Below are 20,675 nucleotides of genomic sequence, written 5' to 3'. Positions count from 1 at the left end.
CAAATGTTTTGCTTTAGATATGAAAGCTGAGAAGTTTGCTAATGATCCATGATGCCAGGAAGTAATTGAACAAGAACTCTCAATTCTGTGTTTTAAACAAAAGCCTGTCTTCTTTCAAGATGGCATCCAACCTTTTTTCTCAGCTTCCTGACAAAAAGACTTTATTCCTTACTTAAATGTTTGAAACTGATGGGCATTATGAGCTGAATTATTAACTAGTATCATTATCTGGAATCTAGAAACTACCCTTTGAAGTGAGCAGCAGCTCTTCAAACTCTACATCAGCTCTTTGATGAACAGCTGTAAGGGAAATAGCTTCTTACAAGACCTGCAGGCTGCACCAACTTTTCCTCTAGAATGGATCCAAAGTACTCTTTGTGTCCTCTTACGTCTCTCTAAACTTTGGACATTTAGGTTTTTCCGTTAGTTACTAGATTTGTGAATTGTTTGGCCTCAGATGTTCTGCTGCTTTTTTTCTCATGTGTTTCACCATACATATCAGCAGGTTGGTACAAAATTTATTTAGTGATCCAAGACAAAAAGTTTGGACTTCTACAGTTACTTCATCAGTTTGGCAGTTTTTTTCCCTGTTACTTCAATAGTCACCTCATTACTCAGTGTTTTCCTTCGTAGCACTGTCACCCTCTGGCAAACATATATATGGACTTCATCTCAATATTGTGACATCCAGGTTTCTGACACAAGTCCTAGAACTTCAGGTTTTATTTACCGATATAATTTATACCCTTTTCCACACCAGAGTAATTAGCATAAGCATTATGTATAGAAGAGTGTTGGTAAGCACACTAAGAGGTTGTACAAGGATAATATTTTAACTGAAGGCACAATGAAGTACTTATACTGCAGACAATAACTAAACTATTCTGATCTCCCCTTTCTGTAATAAGTTAGTTTCAGAGTAGCTGTCTCAGTAATCTCTAAAAAAATGTAGAATCTCTTCTTACCAGGGGACTTGCCATTGCATGAACTGTGTCTTCTTTTCCTGCATCTAGGTTTTACAGATGAATCCATCTCTTCTACAGATTTGTTCACAGGCTCAGTTCCTGAAGTGAATTGTCTCTCTTCTGTCTCTGATGTCCTGGATTCACATTTAACACTAGTATTCTCCTTAAAAAAAAGGAACAAAAAAAGAAATAAAACGAAAGATCACTCAATATTTTCTTGTAATCACTTTAGGGACAAAATAATAACTATTCTTCTCCACTCCAAAAGGACATCTAAAAAGTGTTCAACACTGCCTAGACGGTTTACATAATAAGTGTTTTTAACTCAGAAATAAGATTGCCAAATTGAAACTTAAGCTCTTACAAAATGTCCTATTAAGCAAAAGATGAGATCAGAAAACTAGAATATACAAAATTAGGGTACATGTCCTCATAGTCTGAACTTTGCCCTCAGTTATCAAACTAGCTATAAGAAATAAGCTAGAAGAAATCCAGGTGCACTCGTTACCAACACGTGTATTAGTAATGACAGATCTAGCTCAAACAACTTGACAGAGCTGTGTGATGCAAAACTACACATGCAAGCCACACATTTCTGGTTGAGAATCTTACCCCACCCCATCCAATTGTTAAGACGTTAAATTATAATGTGTTCCTTGCTTTTTGGAGCCCTCTGCTGCTGCTCCATATGTATTTTGCAGGCAACCATTTACTGAACTGGTGTATTTGCATGATCATGTGGCAAAAATCTGTAGCTTAAAAAAAAAAAAAGAAAGAAGCCAAACAATCAAGTTATGTTTCTATTCCACTGAGGAAGTAAAGGCCCAAAGTTAAGCACTTGGTGTTTACCTTTAAAGATGTTCTCACTGTTACCTGTTCTAGAGTATTCATCTCCTCTGCAAAATCCTATCAATCAATATCCTAAAGATGAATGATTGTTCAAAGCCTGCAATGTTTCCTTCTATTAAGGAAAAAAAGTGCTTTTTAAAAGTGGTATGTGTGAGTTTAGAGACAGAAGGTCATCACACTTGGTAATAAGATATTAGTAATTCCAAAAATCACACTGTCTGCCTTGCATCTGTTGTTACTCAATGTTAAATTTATAAAAGACAATGTGTATGCATATTAATAGAAATATGTATACATTCTTTGTCAAAGTTGTATAATAGTATTCAAAAAGGCCTGTGTGAATACAGTAGCTGAATACTCCAGGGAGAGCTAATTCCCCCCAACACGCCTCCTGCACTTGCTAGATACCCACTTTACTGTAGTATTTGTTCTTTGAAATGTGTTGTCTGTATGTGTTGCATTAGTACTATTAACAAGGCCATGTGAAAACCATTTGGCTAGCAATGCCTTTTGTCCAACATCTGAACCACAACTGCTTCCTAGGCATAAAAACAAAGAGAAGGAAGGAGTTCTGTAGTTCACTACCTTCACCAGCTAGAATCCAAATTTCATGAGTGATGAACTAAACATCTCCATTCCTGATGACATTTACATAATAATAAGTTCTAGAAAAATGAGTAAGCAGCCTTAACCAACTAGTGAGAGAAGGGAAGATTTCTGACGGAAGCATCCTAATTTGCATACTCCACAGGACAACTGTTCTAGAAACAATTCTACAAATTTCATTATTTAAAAAGAGAGAAAAATAGGTACACTATGAACTGAAGAGCAATATCAGACGGGGATGTAGAAATCAAACTGCATTGGTTGATAAACAAAACACAAATGCATATTGGGATAACGATTACTAAAAAATTATTACTAGCCTACATGCTGAAAGAAGTCTAGACACTCTGACTAGCAGCTCTTCTACCAAGGACCTGGGGATGCTGCAGTGCCCAGTAAGGCTAACACCACCTTGGGCTGCACAGGGATGAGCATGGCCAGCAAACTGAGGGAATTTCATTTCCCCCTCACTCGTGAATCTGTACTTGCAACGCTGTGTCCAATTTTAAGCCATACAGTTGTGTGTGTGGAAACTGAAGAGTGATGATACTGCACAGTACCCCTTTCAGATTCCTTTTTATCACTGCATTTATAGGATCTTACAGACTAACTCTTTAGTAATCTAATATAAAAAAGGCAATAATAAGATTTTCATCATAATAGCATCAACCTAGCCCACACAAATCTAGTTCCCAAGTTACCTCTTTTTTTTATTGTTTGTTTTTTTAAGTGAACATGCTTCTGACCATGGATTTACTACACCTCTGGACAGACTCTTCACTCAGGCCTAGTACTCTGCAATTTCCAAGTCACAAACGTTGTTTGGTGGAGAATCAAACAAGTTACCAAAGCTGATGAATGTGAAAGATTTGACTTTTCACTTCAATTATTGAAAAATGCCAAATCTGCTGCATCTCACTGGTTACATGACTTACGAGACAGAGACTGGACTATACCGATACCTAGCTGGAACCATGATGAGAAGCTAAGGTACTAAAATTAACAGCTCACGTGAATGGAGTTTGCTGGGTTAACCTTCACCAAAGAAAGCAAGAGTTTCAACCTTCAGATAGGTATACTGCCAAGGAGACTGAACAAAATAGGAGGCAAATTCCTCTTGATCAAGCATAACAGAAATGTTGTATTTCCACTTTAAGAAGAAAATAAAATATTTCTTATGAGTAGAAATGGAATAAAATATGCCCATTAAAGGCCAAAACTTGTAAAAGTCTAGGACAGGAATTCACTGAGGCTAAGAGGATGACCCCGGATCTGAACTATTGAATGTAGTAACTCCTTTCATGTAACGAATTGCTCTTTAATTTGCTATCTTTTAGGACATCAGGAAAGCAAAATAAAGCAGGTTTCTACTAAACTGTTAGGTCTATGAGGAGGACAGCTCAAGGCTCAATAGCTGTCACAAGAGCAACTAAATGCTAAAAAATACTGTGATAGAAATAGAGAACAAAACAGCAAACATCTTTGTGCCACTGTAAAAATGGATAGTTTTCCCACAACTTCAATGCTCTCTTCATTTCAAAACAGGATGTAGCAGAAATGGAAAAAGTTGAGAACAAACCCAAAGCTAACCAGAAGTGCAGAGCAGCTGCCGTGCAGAGGAAACTACAGCAGGACTGTACAGTCGGGAAAAAGACTGCTGAGGCAGCTGTGGTAAGGGATCTGTAAAATCACAAGTGACATGCAGTAAGGGGCCAGGGATGGCAGCTGAATGCCTCTTCTGAGACAGAAACCAGGAAGCATCACATGAAGCTAGTAACAGCCAGAAGCTCATCGTGCAACAGATCACGAGCAAAGTATCTGCTTGGTCAGATACTGTATGCTAAAATTGACATGGTTTCAAGGACTGACTTCAGTCCACAGAAGAGAAACCTAAGATTAAGTATAGGGTATCATTCCAAGTCCTCAAGTTGAAAGTAGTTGCAAAGTATAAGGAGGAATGCCCTGTTCTATTTGCATGCCTTGTTCTTGCTCTTCCCTACATATCAGATTACAGCTATTGTCTTCGGACTTAACACTGGGCAAGACGGACCTTTGATCTGACTCAGCAGAGCTGTTTTGATGTTCTTGTATTAACACTGGAGGAATTTGTTCCTCCCCTGCTCCTACAGAGAGGAATAAAACTCTCTTCTGTGCATGGCCACTATTCTGTCGTAAGCCTGCTCTGAATTACATGGCACTGACAGCTACTGAAAGCCTCAGAAGGCTTCCAGATTCAGGGATAAGGAAGATAGCAAACTATGTAGGGGCCTGATGGGAGTACAAGCACAGAAACCTTCTCTGGAGAGTTCTGCACCTGCCATGATCCCAGGCTCTGGAAACACCACTAGACAAGAGGCAGCTGCAGGGTTAAGTTAGCCTTGTCTCTCCTTAGTTTGGGAAGAGGAGACTAGTAAGAGAAAGAGTATTTCTAACAAAAAGAGGGAAACTGTCAAACAAAAGGCCTAATAGTCCCTGAATTCCTCTTCAACACAGAATAAGCCCCAGTTATTTAACCAGTTAACGTCCAGATAAACAGACCAAGACCAAGGTTGGGACTCTCCACAATTACACAAGTAATGGGGCCTCAAAACCAAAACACCTCCCCCCAAACAACTCCATGGTTCACACGCTTAATTCCTCAGTTCTTATCAAGAGAGTTTGGACCACAAACTCCAAAGGCCTTCAACAATGGAAAAATATACTGCTAAAAACGCACTTCAAAAGTTGTCAAAACTGACAATGTTTAAAGTGCAGTCAACGCTTAAGATAATGAGTGGACGCTCATTAAGGAGTACTGCCAACTCTGTAAGCACTAGCACAAGGATGTGCCCTTCTCTACACAGTACAGAGCAGAACAGTCCAGTCTAGGCTTGAGCTTTGTGGAGACTTGATCAGAATATACATCTATTTCTATAAAGATACCCGAGAGGAAGATGACTAAGAGCAATCAAGTTTGCACCAGCTGAGGATTTCCAAGCTATAAACTTTACTGAAGGCATCAAGATACTGATAGCACAATAGAATAATAGCTTCAACACATACACAAAAATGAAATTTTGAGTGCCTACATGCAAGGTATGTCTCATGCAGCAGAAACGGATGCAGTCAATCTCTTGCTTTTACTTTGTTTTCAAAACAAAAAAAGTAGAGCGTGCATTTTCTGCCTTAACAGAGTAACATCTAGAATGCCCCTCACTGCACGAGACTTACAATTCTGTATACAAGGAAGACCAGGCACAGGTAAACCAAAGCACAATTACAACTTGTCGGACACCGCAAAGTATAAACAAATGAAGATGCTTTATAGCATTCAAATGTCAATAAATTATACTTTCCACAGAAAACAGAAACTTAATAACTGTTTATCAGAAACAATCTAACCATTTATCTAAATTTTAACCAAAAATCTTTGCCTTCAAGTGGCAATTCTCAAAATACCTTTTTTTAAGATTAAAGATAGTATAACCTAAAAAAGCTTCCACTTCATCACCATGAATACACCTGCACTATCTATTTTTCCCATGCAAATGAGCACCCTAACTTGGCCAACACAAGCTAACATATCTCATGCTCATTAACATGGGGTACTTTTTCATTCCCTCTTCTTTTTTAAATCTTGCCTTACCAAGCAAACCCTCCACTGTCCAATAAAAGCTTAATTAAAGAAGCCTTTAGTTCTTAACCAGGCAAGAATTAAAAAGCTATCAGTCCAGACCCTAGCATTACTATCGAATATAGTTATCTCAAAAAAGATGTTGTTTTATCTCCCTTTATCCCTTACCTGTTCTGGACTGAATGGTCCGTCCTGAACAAACATTAGGGAGGACAGAGTTGGGCAGTGATCCAGTTGTTCTCTCAGTTTTTCACATGCTTCCTGTGTGGTCACAGATTCTTGCACTATTTCAGCAGCAGCGCTTTCTACAAACGCAGTGGTATGGGTAGCACAAAGAAATTCAGAAGGCTGTAATGGAGAACAAGTTACTGCTTGATCTGCTCCCTCTCTCAGTTTTTCACATGCTTCCTGTGTGGTCACAGATTCTTGCACTACTTCAGCAGCAGCACTTTCTACAAATGCAGTGGTATGGGTAGCACAAAGAAATACAGAAGGCTGTAATGGAGAACAAGTTACTGCTTGATCTGCTCCCATCACAAATGATGTGTCTGCAGCTACAGGAGTAAGAGGTTCCAGTTGGCTTTCCTCAGTTGAAGAAGGTGTATAACTATTCTCACTATTAACCAGCAGTGGTTGACCTCTGTTAGACTGAGGGGTTGAACGCTGGCTCTCCACAGGTTCCACTTTCACAGTTTCAGCTTTGGGTGATGAATGCATCTCATCAACCATCTGAAACACAGCTTCAAGATTTACTTCTGTCTCCTTGTTTTCATCAGATGTATTACATGGCCAGTCAGAGGGCAGAAATTCAGCTGTATAAGGTGACTGCACTGGAGGACTCTGGGAGAAATAAAATACAGCAAACTATTATATAAAAAAATTACAATGACAGGATACGTATTGGTTCTGTAAGGCTTTGGAAATGAACCTGAGCAATCAACTGAAGTGTTCGTTTATCCAAAAGCTTGAAAGATTGTCTGTTATTTTCAGTTAAAACAGCCGGTTTAATCAAAAAAAAAAGCTACTACTTTGTCTTGTTTTTCATTAACCACCTTACTCCCTTACTCTTGGCACGCCTGCTTTCTTTTATTTACTGTCTATCCTGGAGAGAAGGTTACTTACCAGTAGCTGTGTACTCCTTCAGATGCATTGTCTGCATACCCTGTGCATTGCAGGTATAAGTATACCCAAGCATTCAAGCCAGAGAATTCTAGTCTTAGTAGGACCTGTGGGGGTGCGTTAGAGCCACCCCCTTCCCATGCCACATATGTGATAGAAAATGATAGAGCAAATCTACCTGCCTTCAGTTCTTCTAAAACTCAAACATTCCTGTTGTGTACAAAACCAGCACAAACCACAAAATTTTTAAGCGAGAGAAAAAGGTACATATGCTGTAAATGTGCATATGGACAACACACCTTGAGGAACTCACAGTTACTTACCAATAACATTTTTTTCCTCTTCAAGTGATTGTCCATATACACATCTACACAAGGGATGATTCCCAGGGATGCTCCAGTCCCAAAATGAATGGGAGTTCAGATACCTATGAAAACAAATACTGCAGAACTGCCCTGTCTGTCACAGCCTCACATCTGGACACTCTTGTCACGACATAGTGTCCCACAAAGGCAGGACTCAAAGTCTGCATAAATCTGCATAAAAGCCCTACAGATCTTCAGGTCAGAAACACTTGGAGAACCTGTAGAGGCTGCCTTTGCCATCACAGAGCAGGTCTGAACACCACTAAAATATTTCACTGTAATGACATCACAAGATGACAGGACACAGTCAGCATTCCAATGATATTCTTTTTAGCAGAATTCATATAAATCAAAGAATGTTTAAAGCAGAAAGAAGACAATGAAGAGTTTTTCAAAAGCAGCAAGTCCTTCCCAAGTGAAATGATAAATCACATTTTAACAGCCAGGGTCTGTACTGCTATTTCTTCTGGAGATGACTCAGAGTTAAAGGACACTGGAAGGGTAATTTCTTCTGACAAATATGAGTCATAATGATGTTGAACAGAAACTCAGGTATATTTAAAATACAATCTTATTTTGGAAGAGATCTAGTATGAAGGATTAGGCCTTAGTGCCTGATTATCCTCAGACCTTCTAGCTGAGGTAATGGTTAATAAAAAGCTATTTCCATAAATGAATAAATTAGAGAACAGGAAGCCACAGGATCACCTACTAGGAAAGCCATAATCAGATCAAGTGCCAGTGAAGGATTTGGTCTCTCAGCAGCATGAACATCAGAAGCCCCTGAAGGAAACACCAGAAAGAGATGAGATCCCTTCCTGTGGGTGTATGAAGTCAAGTCCTGTTGTGGTTTCATGTTGATGTGCCAGTCTGCAGATAGCCATAAACTGTGGAGGGCAGGGGGAAAGAGAGGGGAAGATAAAATCTGGAATTTGAGAAATTTAGGTTAAGTTAAGCAGTCTTTTCATTAAAGGCAAGCCACCTTTATATTTTTATGGTATAGGTTTAAACATAGTTCCTTTCCTTTAATATTTTTTTCAGTTGTATTTTTTAAAATATTAACAAGGCGTTTCACTTCCGTTGCATTGCTTGTTTATTGTCTTAAGCAGCCTGGATTTTAAGTAAGATCTGGATTACCAAGTCAACTGTCCAGGGATTAAATCATCCCCGCCAAAACCAAACAAACCAACCAATCAACCAACCCACACTGCAACTTCTTCTGCCTCTTCTTAGGGGACCTCAGCTTGAAGCTGTTGTAACACCTATCATCTTCTTGGATGAAGATCTTGTACGCATTTCCAATACGAGAAAGTGCCCCCACAAAGATACAATTTAAATCCTTCTAGTTTGTCTAGAGAAGATATGACAGACAAGGATGGGAGCGAAGCAGCAATGAAACAATGAAAAGTGATAAAAATTGAGAAGTCAGGACTTAAAAGACTAATAGTTTGCTGGTCATTTGAGCTCAAGAGGAAAAATGGTCTAATTTAGCAAAAGTGGTGAAAGGGAAGATGGGCATTTCACTTACAAGATTAGCATAGTGTACGCAGGAAGTAGAGCACAACCACACCTTTTCAGGGACTGCTAGGACTAAAACAATCTGGCTTGAGTGCTTGGGCAATCATTCAGAAGTAGTTTAGATTCAATTTCATTCTGAAATAATATGGCTGATTATCATTCTTATTACAAATAAAAGCAAACTACTTAGAACTGCTTTTAAGGTCAGTAAAGTTTCTCTTCTTCTTTTTTCTCCCACATTTATTTCTTCCATTTCCAGTTACCTCTTGCTTCGGTTCCACAAGGAAATACTGGCAGCTTAATAACAATGCTAACAGCCACAATCAAATAGCAGGGCTGCTAGTTAAAAAAAAAAAAAAAGGAAAAAAGAAAAAAAAATCACTAAAAGCCAATATGTAGCCTCAGTTCACACCTATGATAAAGCAGCAGGGAAATACTGCACTAATGGTTGTGAGTTGCCAGAACTGCTGTTGCAGAGGATAGCAGGAGTTTTCTCTCACAAGACTCATTCCTATCCAAGGATATCAATTCATCACACTGATCCACACCCCACTTCAGGAGAACCCAAATGAAAAGTAGCATGAAGCTGTACCTGAGCTCCCAGTTTTGTAACCAATTGTGATGAGGGTGTAATACAAATCCCTGAAACCTTGATTTCAGAAGCCTGAAAAGAGATATACCTTCATCAGCCACTACATCTGGGTATAACCATCTATATCCCCTTGCCGTTCCATACATTAATTCTTTGTAGCTTTTTCTGGAGAGCAAATCACAGGCAGACAGACATGTACTTACTGGCCTTGTCTGCCCATGTTCCAGCCAGGGTCACCTAACACTTTCAGCAGGTCAGGTGTGTACTGTACAAGCCCAGCAGCTGGCCTCCAAGCCCCAAGAAACTGTACCTGTCTTAATCTCTCCTAAACTTAAAGTCATGCTCTCTGCAAGACTCAGTAAGGACTAGCACAAAGTTTAGGCTTTCTTGTCCAACAGTGCCTGGTTTTCCTTCTGAGACCACAAAGCACTGCCTGGATCCAACAGAAACAGGGCTGATAATCAGCTTGCTGACTGCCAGTGTGCTGATACAGCTCACTGTCTTCTGGACTGGTCCAGCAGTTCTGTATAGATGTTGCCAGTAGTATCTAGTAGGCCACAGCATGAACAAACAGCCTAAAATGCCCTACAAACCACCCTTCAACAGCATTGCACTGAATTCCTGCAACTGGTGGAAGATATTGAGTGGGACGATACAATGCAAAAGTTCTATTTTTTGTGAAGAATGATCAAAATGCTTAGTCAGCCAGGGTTGATTAATTTTACTGCCTTTGAGTGTTACTGATGATCGATACACAAGCAGGGCAGGACGATCAATGCTGTAGCTGGCTGCATCCCTCAGCAGGAGTTTGGGGAAGTATCTACCCCAGAGCACACAAAAGGTAATCTGATTATTCCCTACAGCTCAGTGAGAACCACAGGCAAACTGCTGTCTTCTGTACCATCTGCACAGCCTCTGTCACCGTGTTCCAAGAGAAATGATCTATGTTACACTAAGACTCAGAAATCTCAAGAAGTCATGTTGATCCATTCTGTATGATATTTGTGTTACCCTGCTCAGTGACAGCCAGTTACTGACCTGGTAGAACTGACTGATGCCACTGCTTGCTTTTGGGCTGCTCACACAGAGGATTACCTGCCAGCAATCTCTGCCCAGATGCACCAGCAGCTTTTGACTGGGAGTTCCCTTGTTAGAGCTGTATTATCAAAGCATCCACTAGCAAGTGGCCTAAATCTCTTTTGACTCCACACACTGCCCATGGACTTGCTTCTCCAGACAACTGATTTTTACTAGACCCTTTGGACAGTGTATTTATATTATCTTTCAATCTAGCCACACCACCACCCTTGATGACTCCTTTGGAATGATCTGCTATCCCAAACATTGATCTCGGCCTTCTGAGATAAGAAGTTACTTGATTGTGACTTCCCATCACTCAGACTGATCCTCATGTCCTGGATGAAAAAGTAGTTCATGATGAAAGTGAGAGGACAAAGATACACTGTGTGAAAAATAAATACTAGAGTATCAATGGCATGATTGGTCAGTGGCTATTTATATCCTTACACCAACATGTTATCCTGGCCATAACCTGGCCATCTTGGATAAGACTGTATTAAAAAAAATCATGAATAAAAGACAAAGGTTGATATTTGCAAGACAGGAAACTGGATGATCAAGCTTGGGTAGGCCAACTCTTTCTCAACACACATAAGCATAACTTGCTTTGCTTGTCCCCTGTGAGGGGAAAAAAAAGTATATGCATTATGCTGTAATAGAAAAGGAAGCCCTTGCATTTTCACTTCAGATCTTTTGATATTTGATAAGCCAGGCCCTCCAAATAAGGTGTAGTTTCCACCGGAATTATATAAAGCATTTACAGTAAGTACTGTAGTTATCTTTAATAAGACATCTCTGAGGTGGGGCCAATTCCAAAAGTCACCTTAGTTTTTCTCATTCATCAAATGAAACTCAGGACTGCAGAAAGCTGTCTGGGACAAAAAAGAGGAGCTGTTTCCCAGTATTTTCATAATATTAAAGAATCTCTTTTTGTCCAGGCAAGGACATTCTTCAAAGATAAACATAGACTCATTAAATAAAACAAATTCTGGTGAAGTCAAGCAAAAAACTTATACAGAAAAAAGCAATCCACTGATGAGGACACCCATTATGCTGCTACCCTGAAACCTAACTTGAATTACAAAACTGCCTGTTTAATGTTCAGTCATTCTTTGAGATCGATATTTGTAAACCACATACTTTCACTTTCTCAAGCAGATCAATTTTCAAATTTATATCCTTCATTCCAGAAGTCCATAAACCTACAGTTCATTCATACAGTCTCCTCTGCTTTCACCTGATTTCCATATGCTACACTCACCTGGAAAAAGCTGCAGTGGGTGTACGTCGAAGCTGTAGGACTAGCACAGCCAGGCAGAGGATCTACGTGGGCAGGTGGTGAACACTGCATTGTAGCTGCAAGAATTCAAACACAGTTATCAGACTTCCAGAATTTGTGTTTGGTATGCAGAGTTCTATTGCTTACTTTGATTAAACATTTCAATAATCGCAAGTAAACTAAATTCTAGAAATGTATTATTACCTCCCAAGTGATTTTAAAAATTATTTTTTCATCTTACAAAATAGTTATTCCAATATATGTGTACATATATTAAAAACATATATTGTAAAATTGATACACACAGACACAGAAACTTCATAATCACAATCTTCTGTATCTTAATATCACCTATTCAATTTGGTTGCTTGACTTTCTCATCACAACATACCGCAGAAAGTCGATTCACATAAGAAGAGCCTAGATGTTCATACAGAAACACACTCTGAAATTAAACAATTATTTTATTGTAAAAAGCAACTTTGTAGACGAGGCAGTATTCTGCAGATATTATTTTTTGGTGACACGCAGAGATAAGTTAAAAGTAAAGGCATTATTTGCAGGACAGATAATGTTTAAATCTGCAGTCATTCTGAGAGAGGGAGAAATCCTTGATGAAATCATATTTAGTCCAATGTTGATAATAAGTAAATGTAATAAGTATAACTTGAGATGGCAAACAGATCAGATCAACTTATTTGCAATGCCTGACACTTACATGGGATTTCACATGAGACAGTTGCTATGACAACCAATATGGTTTTTTAATATCTATACCTATTGCCCTTTTTACTATGATGTTGCTGAATTTTTGTGCAGTTTGGAGCAACAAACACAAGAGCTAAACAACATAGAAAGAGCTAGTGGACATCCTTCTAAAGAAGCATGAGATATGTGTATGACTCATTACTTCAAAAGCTAATTCTGAGCAACTTTATGATGAAGTCTGGACATCTTTCAGAAGAACATCTGTGACCTGTGAACATATTACAATTCTGGATATTGCCAAAAGCCTAAATGATATCTGCGTTTCACTCACTGGAAACTCCAAAGTATGTTTACAAACCCAAGAAAACTACCAAAGAAAACTTTTGAAGGGCTATTGTAAAAACAACGCAAGAGAGCAATGACAAAGGAGAAATTTCTTGTAACCTGCTAGAGTGATTCTAAGGAAAAACAAACACATATTACAAAGAACCTATTTTCTAAGAAAAGGAAGGACCTGAAGGGAAAAAGTGCTTGTGAAATAGTAGGTAAGTGTAAAATATTAAGTCCAGATCATATGCTATAAAAAGCTGCAAGTAAAATATAAATGACAGTATTTTTACAGTTAGTAGAGCTTATAGCAAAAGCAACTCATTATTCAAATGAATCGTTATGTTTGTAAATCAAAGTAAGAAGAACAAAAATAACTATGCAGAAGACTAGACCGATGACCGATTCTGAATGGTTCTGAAATGCAGAAAGTTGCATAAAAAGAATAGTTTGCACTCACAAGAACTTTTTTTTTTTTTTATGGACAGTCACCATATATCCAAACAACTTTTTAAATAACACTGAAGAAAGCATTTAGTGACAGGCAGTGTTATCAAAGGCAAAGGTGTTGATTAATTTATAATACTTCATTTATAATAACATTTTTTTATGATTTTATAATTATACTTTTATAATAAGTCTTCAAATTGAATCAAGATTCAAGAAACACACCTGCTTCACTCACTTGCTTTTGTCCTACCCTGTTAATTGGAGAGAAGAAATTTCTAAGCTCTTTTGTCTAAGATATAGTTAAACTAGTCATACCCAGAAGAAATTACCAGCTAAAGCACATTCTGCCACAGGCTGTTATGAAATAACTGACAGTGAACACGGATCTCATTTGAATACTAAGGAGACAGGGATGAATGGCATCTTATGGAATAAATAAATAATTTCTGAACAAATTAAGAAAAAGATACAGCCCCTTCCATCAAACAAGATGGATCAGCCTCAAAATAAATTTGGTTTCTGCCAAAAAAGAGGCGTACTTCTGCCCATACAGGCTACAGATGGAAATTTTCACACACTCTTTAGGACACAGTATGGGGAATATGAACACTGATTTATGAAAATGAAATTGCTGTCAGTGGGGCTATAACCAACCCAGCAACGGACCTCTGAGAACAAGCAGAGATCAATGAAGAGCACAGTTCACAGAACAAGGAAAGGACTGAACATCCTGCATCACAAATATTCTTGCACAGAAGTTGAATTACCATGTTTCAAACTTACTGAAAATACCTTTGGATATCCAAAGAGGTTGCAAATAAATCAGGCAAAGAAACCAATAGTTTTAAAGGAAGTTATTTAGAAGTATGTTAACAAAAAATGTATAGCAAATACAAGTTATAAATCTGACAGCTGAATAAGAAAAATTAGAAGGAAATACAATGGAATAGAGAATTAGTTGATACTGGATAATATATAAAGGGAAGGAGTCAACAAGACTACTTTTTGTTTAAGATAAGTCATTCTTCATTGTCCTCTTGAAAGGCCTCCAGTAGGTAGGCAAACGTGGATAACTATGATCTTGCTGATACAATAGATTTCCAAAAAGCTTTTAACAAACTCATCATCAGAAACTCTTACAAAAACTGAGCAACAACAGCATGAGAGGGAAGGCTGTACATTTAGAAAATAATCTATTTTAAAAATACAACACAGAAGATAGGAATAAATAGTCACTTTTCACAGGTAAGTGAGGTCACCAGTGGAGGGTCCCCAAGGACCTGTACTGGAACTCATGCTGCTCATCATTTTAATAAAGTACTTTAAAAATTGAGTGAGTGAGCAGTGAGGTGATGCTTGGTGATAATACCAGGTTATTCATGTCAGAAAAGAGCAGTCAGCTATGAAGATGTGAAAAAAAACCACCTTATGAGTTGCCCAAAGCCACCACCCACCAGATAAAGCTCTGCACTTAGGAAAAATAAACTAATTTCACACAGAAAATGATGGGGTTTTAGTTGTCAATCAATAATTGGGAACTAGATTATTTATAAACTATAATACTAGTATTTATATACTATAATACTAGTATTATAGTAGCGAGTTTCAGAAAGATATCAGCTCACTCTGCTGTCAAAAAGACCTCCAAAGTAAAAAATGAAACAATCAGATTGTTAGGAAATAATACAAAAGGGAACAGAGAATGAAATAGGAACATTATTACTCCACTGTATAAATCCATGATTCACCCATAGCTTGACCACCATGTATATTTTTGGACTCTACATCTCAGTAAGAAAATAGAACAAGTTATAGGTAAGGCAGCATGGATGATGTACAGAACATTTTCCTGAAGGAAGAGCCAAGTGGGGCAGGACTCCCCATTCCAGAGAAAATGCAACCAAAGGAACTAAGATAGAAGTATTTAAAATCATAAACGGTGCAGTGAGAGGCATATGGATATGGACACATTCCCACAAAACCCAAATGGAGATTTAATGAATATGCAATAGGGTCAAAAGAGACAAGAAAAGGTGGCTCTTTGCACAAAATGCAATTAATCTGTGAAGTTAAGTCCTTGTCACAGATGGTGTATATGCCACAAATCTACATTGGTTGGGAGAAACAGGCAAGTTCATGGAAGTGAAATCCACTGAGGGCTATTAAATACAACTCATATTATGGTTTATTAATTCCCCAAGCCCACACTGTTGGAGTATTTTGGCAGAGCATCAGTCCATGCTTGCTCTACTCCTGCACTCCTCCTTGGGCATTACCGTCAGAGGAAATGATGAGCTATATGGACATTTGGTCTGATCAAGGCTAGTATTCTTATCTCCAAAGCAGAGAACTATTAATTAGAAAATTATTGAGGCATTCACTAAATCCTGTTTTCTCAACATTGGAAAAATTGGATGAATTGTATAGAAACGAGATGACAATATTAACATCACATTCTTATATACATCTTCCTCCTACATGAAGGCTACAGCTCTACCAGTAAACTAAATGCTTCCAGATCTGTTCTCTGGCAGAGAGTCTGTTAATACTATTAAAATCTCTTACTCTTCCAAGTCAAAACAGCCACATCCAAACAGCCTGTTGGGAACGGTCCCAAGCCCATGCCAACCGCTGAACTAAGCACAACGCTTTTGGGGGAGAGTGCTAACCAGGCTAATGATCTAATGATATAACTGATCAAGACACCCAGACACTTTTCCTGGCAAAGTCTGATACAGTAGCATAGACACAGACAGCTATGCTTGAGCTCAGCCATGGTTTTTAGCAAAGATATATCTTGCCAATGTATCTGGAAGTTAGAGCCTAAGTGTAAATAAAATCTAAGAACATCAAAAAAGCTCCATGCTTACAGTTTGATGTGTACACATTTGTACTGCATGCTTTTTACAGGTTCCAATACTACATGCAAGCTCAGGAAAGCTGAAAGCCCCAAAATAAATGCAAACCCAGTATGATCAGCAGCAGATCTTTTCCAAGCTTGAAAAAACACCACAATTTCTCCAAAGATCTGTTGGAAATTGAAGGAACACATGTATCATCGCTATGCATTCAAGATAGCAACAGACATTAATAAGCATTATCAGCTCAGCTGGGCCAAAGGGCATGAGACTGACACTCTCCAGCATCATCCATTCCACTCGAGCATGCACTACACGGGAAATACTAAGGAAGAACCTTAAGACCAGCCTTTCAGTGTGAACTTATCATGTCAGGTCCAAAAGTTATGCCTAAGAGAAGGCAGGTACTCATCAGACAGCTGGGTCAACAGTACTCAAAGCTGTGCAGGAAATTAGGGAATGCAGCTGTGCCTGTTCCTGCCAGATCAATGAACACATCGGAATGGGCCTGAATACAAAAACTATGCAAGCTCCAATCCTTTACCAACCAGAAGACTGATGAAAATGAAGATGATACCCAAGGTCTCTTCAATGAGGGAAAATGGGAAAGACAATATTGTTTGAACTTAGACATTTAGGTGGGATTAGTTGCCTTACTGCTACATAGACTCAGGTGTCTAGCAGTTGTCGACTCTTTGCACAGTCAATGAACAAATAGGTTCTTCAGAAAGAAATGAATTGTCTTCCAAAGGCATATGTCTAAGAAAGTTGGAATGACTCAACCTCTGGGAGGTGCCTGTTTCTCTCTACTGACTATATATGTCATCTAAATGACAAGCCCAGGCATATACAACTAACTATTATACATTCAGATGAATCTTAGGCAAGATGAATCCTACAACTAGTTTTACAAGTGCATTACTAATGCATCTAGTCTGCTTTTCTCAAGGGAAAATATGGTGCTATTCATGCTGTGTTAAAACAGATGTTTTCAGCTGCTTATTTATTTTAAGAATCCCTTTTTGACCATGTGAATTTTAAGCCTTACATACAAAGAAAATTACTTATCTTAACAGAGGGTGTATCATTCAGAATAACATGACTACTCCTAATCTACCACTCACCAGAAAGGTTATCATATGTAAATGAACCCTACAGCCACAGATGTATTTGAAAGGCATGACTGGACTTGCAATGTCAGGTGGCACCAATAACTAACATTTCTCACACAGTTTCCTTGGCTGATTTTTCATTATTAGGATACTCTCTGATAATAAAGCTTCACTGCATTTCTTTGATGCAATCCTACTACTATCAAAGGTTTTGCAGATAGTTGAAAGCAAACAGAACTAAATCCTTAAAATAATTACAGTCTAATGCTAGTGGGAGAAAAAAGATCCAGATGAGCATCTTTTATTTTACTGCCCTTTCAATAAGAATCATAATGAAAAAACAGGGAAATCTTTTTGTCGCTGAAGTTAACAAACAAGTTTGAATATACATAAAAAGAAATCTTTTGACAAAGTTCTACTTTGATTTAATCTAATGGGACATCAAAAGTGAAATTAAAAGAGTCAAGAATAAGACTTAACATATATTCTTTAGTCCCCTCACTTATAAAATACATATTTTAAGATTAACCATCACTTTCAAAATAAGCTAATCTTGGTGCTGTCCTCTCAAGATGAAGGAAAGCAGTCTTTTTCATGTGGACATATGAAGAAATAAGCTTTCAGCATTCTGTATGGTATAACATACAGAAGAAGGGATAGCGGAGAGATTGAGATACACAGGGACAGAAGTAAAAACACTGATACAGTCCTAAGTGACAGTGAAAATCAAAAGATGTATAATCTCTCTAGTGAAATGTCAAACTTATCTTCTCAGAAATAATAATGAATTCATTGGAGTTTTCAAAAGCCTCAGATTCCACAAGTTTCGCTATTTTAGTTTGAATTACACCTTAATTTTTGTACCTTGCAAAATCTGGTATGCTTTCATCATGCCCTCCCCCACACCTCCCTCCCCAGAAGATTTTACCTGTACAACATAGCCAATATATTCTTTAAACTTTTATTACTCCCGTGAGAGAGACTAGCATCATCCAGTTACAGAGATCTACATACTCATGTCTAAATCTACGCTAGCCTCCCTCAACTCCTCTCCAGTCAGTACTGCAAAATCGGCACTTCCAGGACATGAGTAATCTCAGCCCAAGACAAACTCTAAACCAAGCTATAGGAATCGCACCCTGGAGATGCCCATTTCCTTCCCGTGACTACAGAAGAGGTCCGGGGGACTAGCTGATATATAGACATCTAAAATTCAGTATAATGAATTTTAGCCTATGCTCTGTAACCGACAGAAACGTGAAGTGGGGACCATCTCCCACCTTAAGCAGGTATTCTGGATGAGGCTTTGGACAACCTGGTCTAGAGGAAGGTGTCCCTGCCCATGGTAGGCGGGTTGGAACTAGATGATCTTGGAGGACCCTTCCAACCCAAACCATTCTATGATTCTATGATTCTATGATTCTATAGTTCTACAATTCTCAGGACACCCTGCTCCTGGGAGGAGACTTAATAGTTTGCAGCTGGTAACGCAGGCTCTAGCCACCGCAGTAATCTTTGTAAGCAGCACAGGGCAAGCAGCCCGTGGCAAAAGTTGCCTGTGTCTGAAACATTTAAGAGTGTCCACAAGAAATGCCTCGCTCTTCAGAATCCTTGACAAAAATGATGTTAGGGAAACTAGCGATTATTGTCTGAAACGTTCTCAGCAGAAGTCTCAGAAGACACACACAAAAGGCGTGAAGATTTCACTGTGTACTTGGAGAAAGACAGCAGCCACCACATGTAGGATTTCTAAACAGGGATATCTATCTTAGTGAAGGTGCAGCTGCCAAGGAAGGAACAGGCAGAAGGGAAGAATAATAACTGAACTTTAGTTTGTTCAAGGAAAGAGTCACTATGTTCTGAGTTTCAGAAGTTTTAGGGAAATAAAAAAAAAACCAAACACACCACCACCCCCCAAAAAATAACCTATCACATGATTTTTCCAATTCAAGGTAAGGGCAAGGAAAAGAACAATAATTTGTTTCAACTTCTCTTCTGACGAATAAAAACACTTAAGTGAGACTGAAAATTTTAGCAGAAACATTTTAGACAAAAGAAAGGAGTGAAGACTTGTACTTTCTAGTCTTCAGTGCATGAAAAAAATACAACATAAAGAAGCTAAGCAAGAAAAAAAATTAAGATATGAAAACAGTATGAGCACAATGAAATATTCTACACAATACTTTTGACTGATCTTTAACTTTAAAAACTTAAACCTGGGAAAACACAAGACCAGGGACTAGTATACTACTTTTCAACAAGTACTCAGTGCTTTAGTATCATTGTCCAAGTTTTGCTTAATTAAAAAAAATATGAAAGTTAACCTAACACTGACTAGTCGTGGACAAATGTTTTTCTCCTCACCCTTTAACCTCAACAGAGAGGCTACCTGGAAAATCACCAGGGGATGCTCAAAATCTGGAGGAAGGACAGGAATACAAAACAGAAAATCTTTTTGGTTTAAAGATCTGTCTTCCTTTTAGACTTTACACTTTCTATTTCTCACTTAAGATATACACATGACAATTATAGAAAAATATTTTTTAAAGCATCACTTTTAAATATCTTTTTGAAAAGCAAGTGCAGAAATTTTTTTTCATACCTGTTGGATGGTAGGCTTGCGAGTACTGCACTGAAGATGCGTAGCTGCTGTATTTTGGAAGGGAAGTGGCAATGGTTTGAGAGCCTTGCTGAAGTGGCAGAAGAGAGACAACAGGCTGGACTGTGTATGTGACCTCTGTTGGAAACCTTTGGTGTACCGGAAAGGCAACCCCTTTATTTGGAAAAGTTGGGGAAGCCTCATGCCCTGGAAGCAACCCAAGAGAACCCTGCCATGTTCTGGAAGGCGCGGGAGTCCAATCTAAACTTTTTGTCGGTAAAGTGCCGTTGTTCTGGGATGAGGTCGATATGTAGGAGTAAGGAAGGAAACTGTCTTGATGATAAGGTTGATGAAACTGTCCTACAGTCAGCAGTCCTGCAGTGGGTACAAAATAACGTGGAACAAGTGTTAAGGAAAGGAGTTTTCACAGGCAATGAAAGGCAGTATGAGAGGCCAAGACTCTACAACATTATTTGGGAAGACTGCCTTTGCTCCAATATACTTAATCCAGAAACAGACTGCCTTCTTACAGGTGAACATCCCGCAACTGCTGCAGTGGCATATGAGTGCAGTGCCAATGGAGAGTTATCTATGTAGCATTCAGTCTCCTTAAACTTGCAGTAACAAGTTATCAG

General features: G+C 38.5%; 1 protein-coding gene across 1 annotated transcript in view; it reads right to left on the bottom strand.

Annotated features, from left to right (window-relative positions):
* The window catches only part of HSF5 (heat shock transcription factor 5), a 28,082-nt gene that overhangs the window by 4,255 nt on the left and 3,152 nt on the right, over positions 1–20,675 (bottom strand). The window contains exons 2-5 of the mRNA XM_052804920.1: positions 20,044–20,415; positions 11,969–12,063; positions 6,202–6,873; positions 966–1,128 (exon numbers count right to left, since the gene is read on the bottom strand). Coding sequence (XP_052660880.1) covers positions 966–1,128; positions 6,202–6,873; positions 11,969–12,063; positions 20,044–20,415 — 1,302 coding nt within the window. The remainder of the gene's footprint in view (positions 1–965; positions 1,129–6,201; positions 6,874–11,968; positions 12,064–20,043; positions 20,416–20,675) is intronic.

This window comes from Harpia harpyja, chromosome 12 (genome assembly GCF_026419915.1).
Source record: "Harpia harpyja isolate bHarHar1 chromosome 12, bHarHar1 primary haplotype, whole genome shotgun sequence".
Classification (NCBI taxonomy): Eukaryota; Metazoa; Chordata; class Aves; order Accipitriformes; family Accipitridae; genus Harpia; species Harpia harpyja.
Note: the sequence above shows the minus strand (reverse complement) of the source record. Positions and strands in the feature narration are given on the sequence as shown.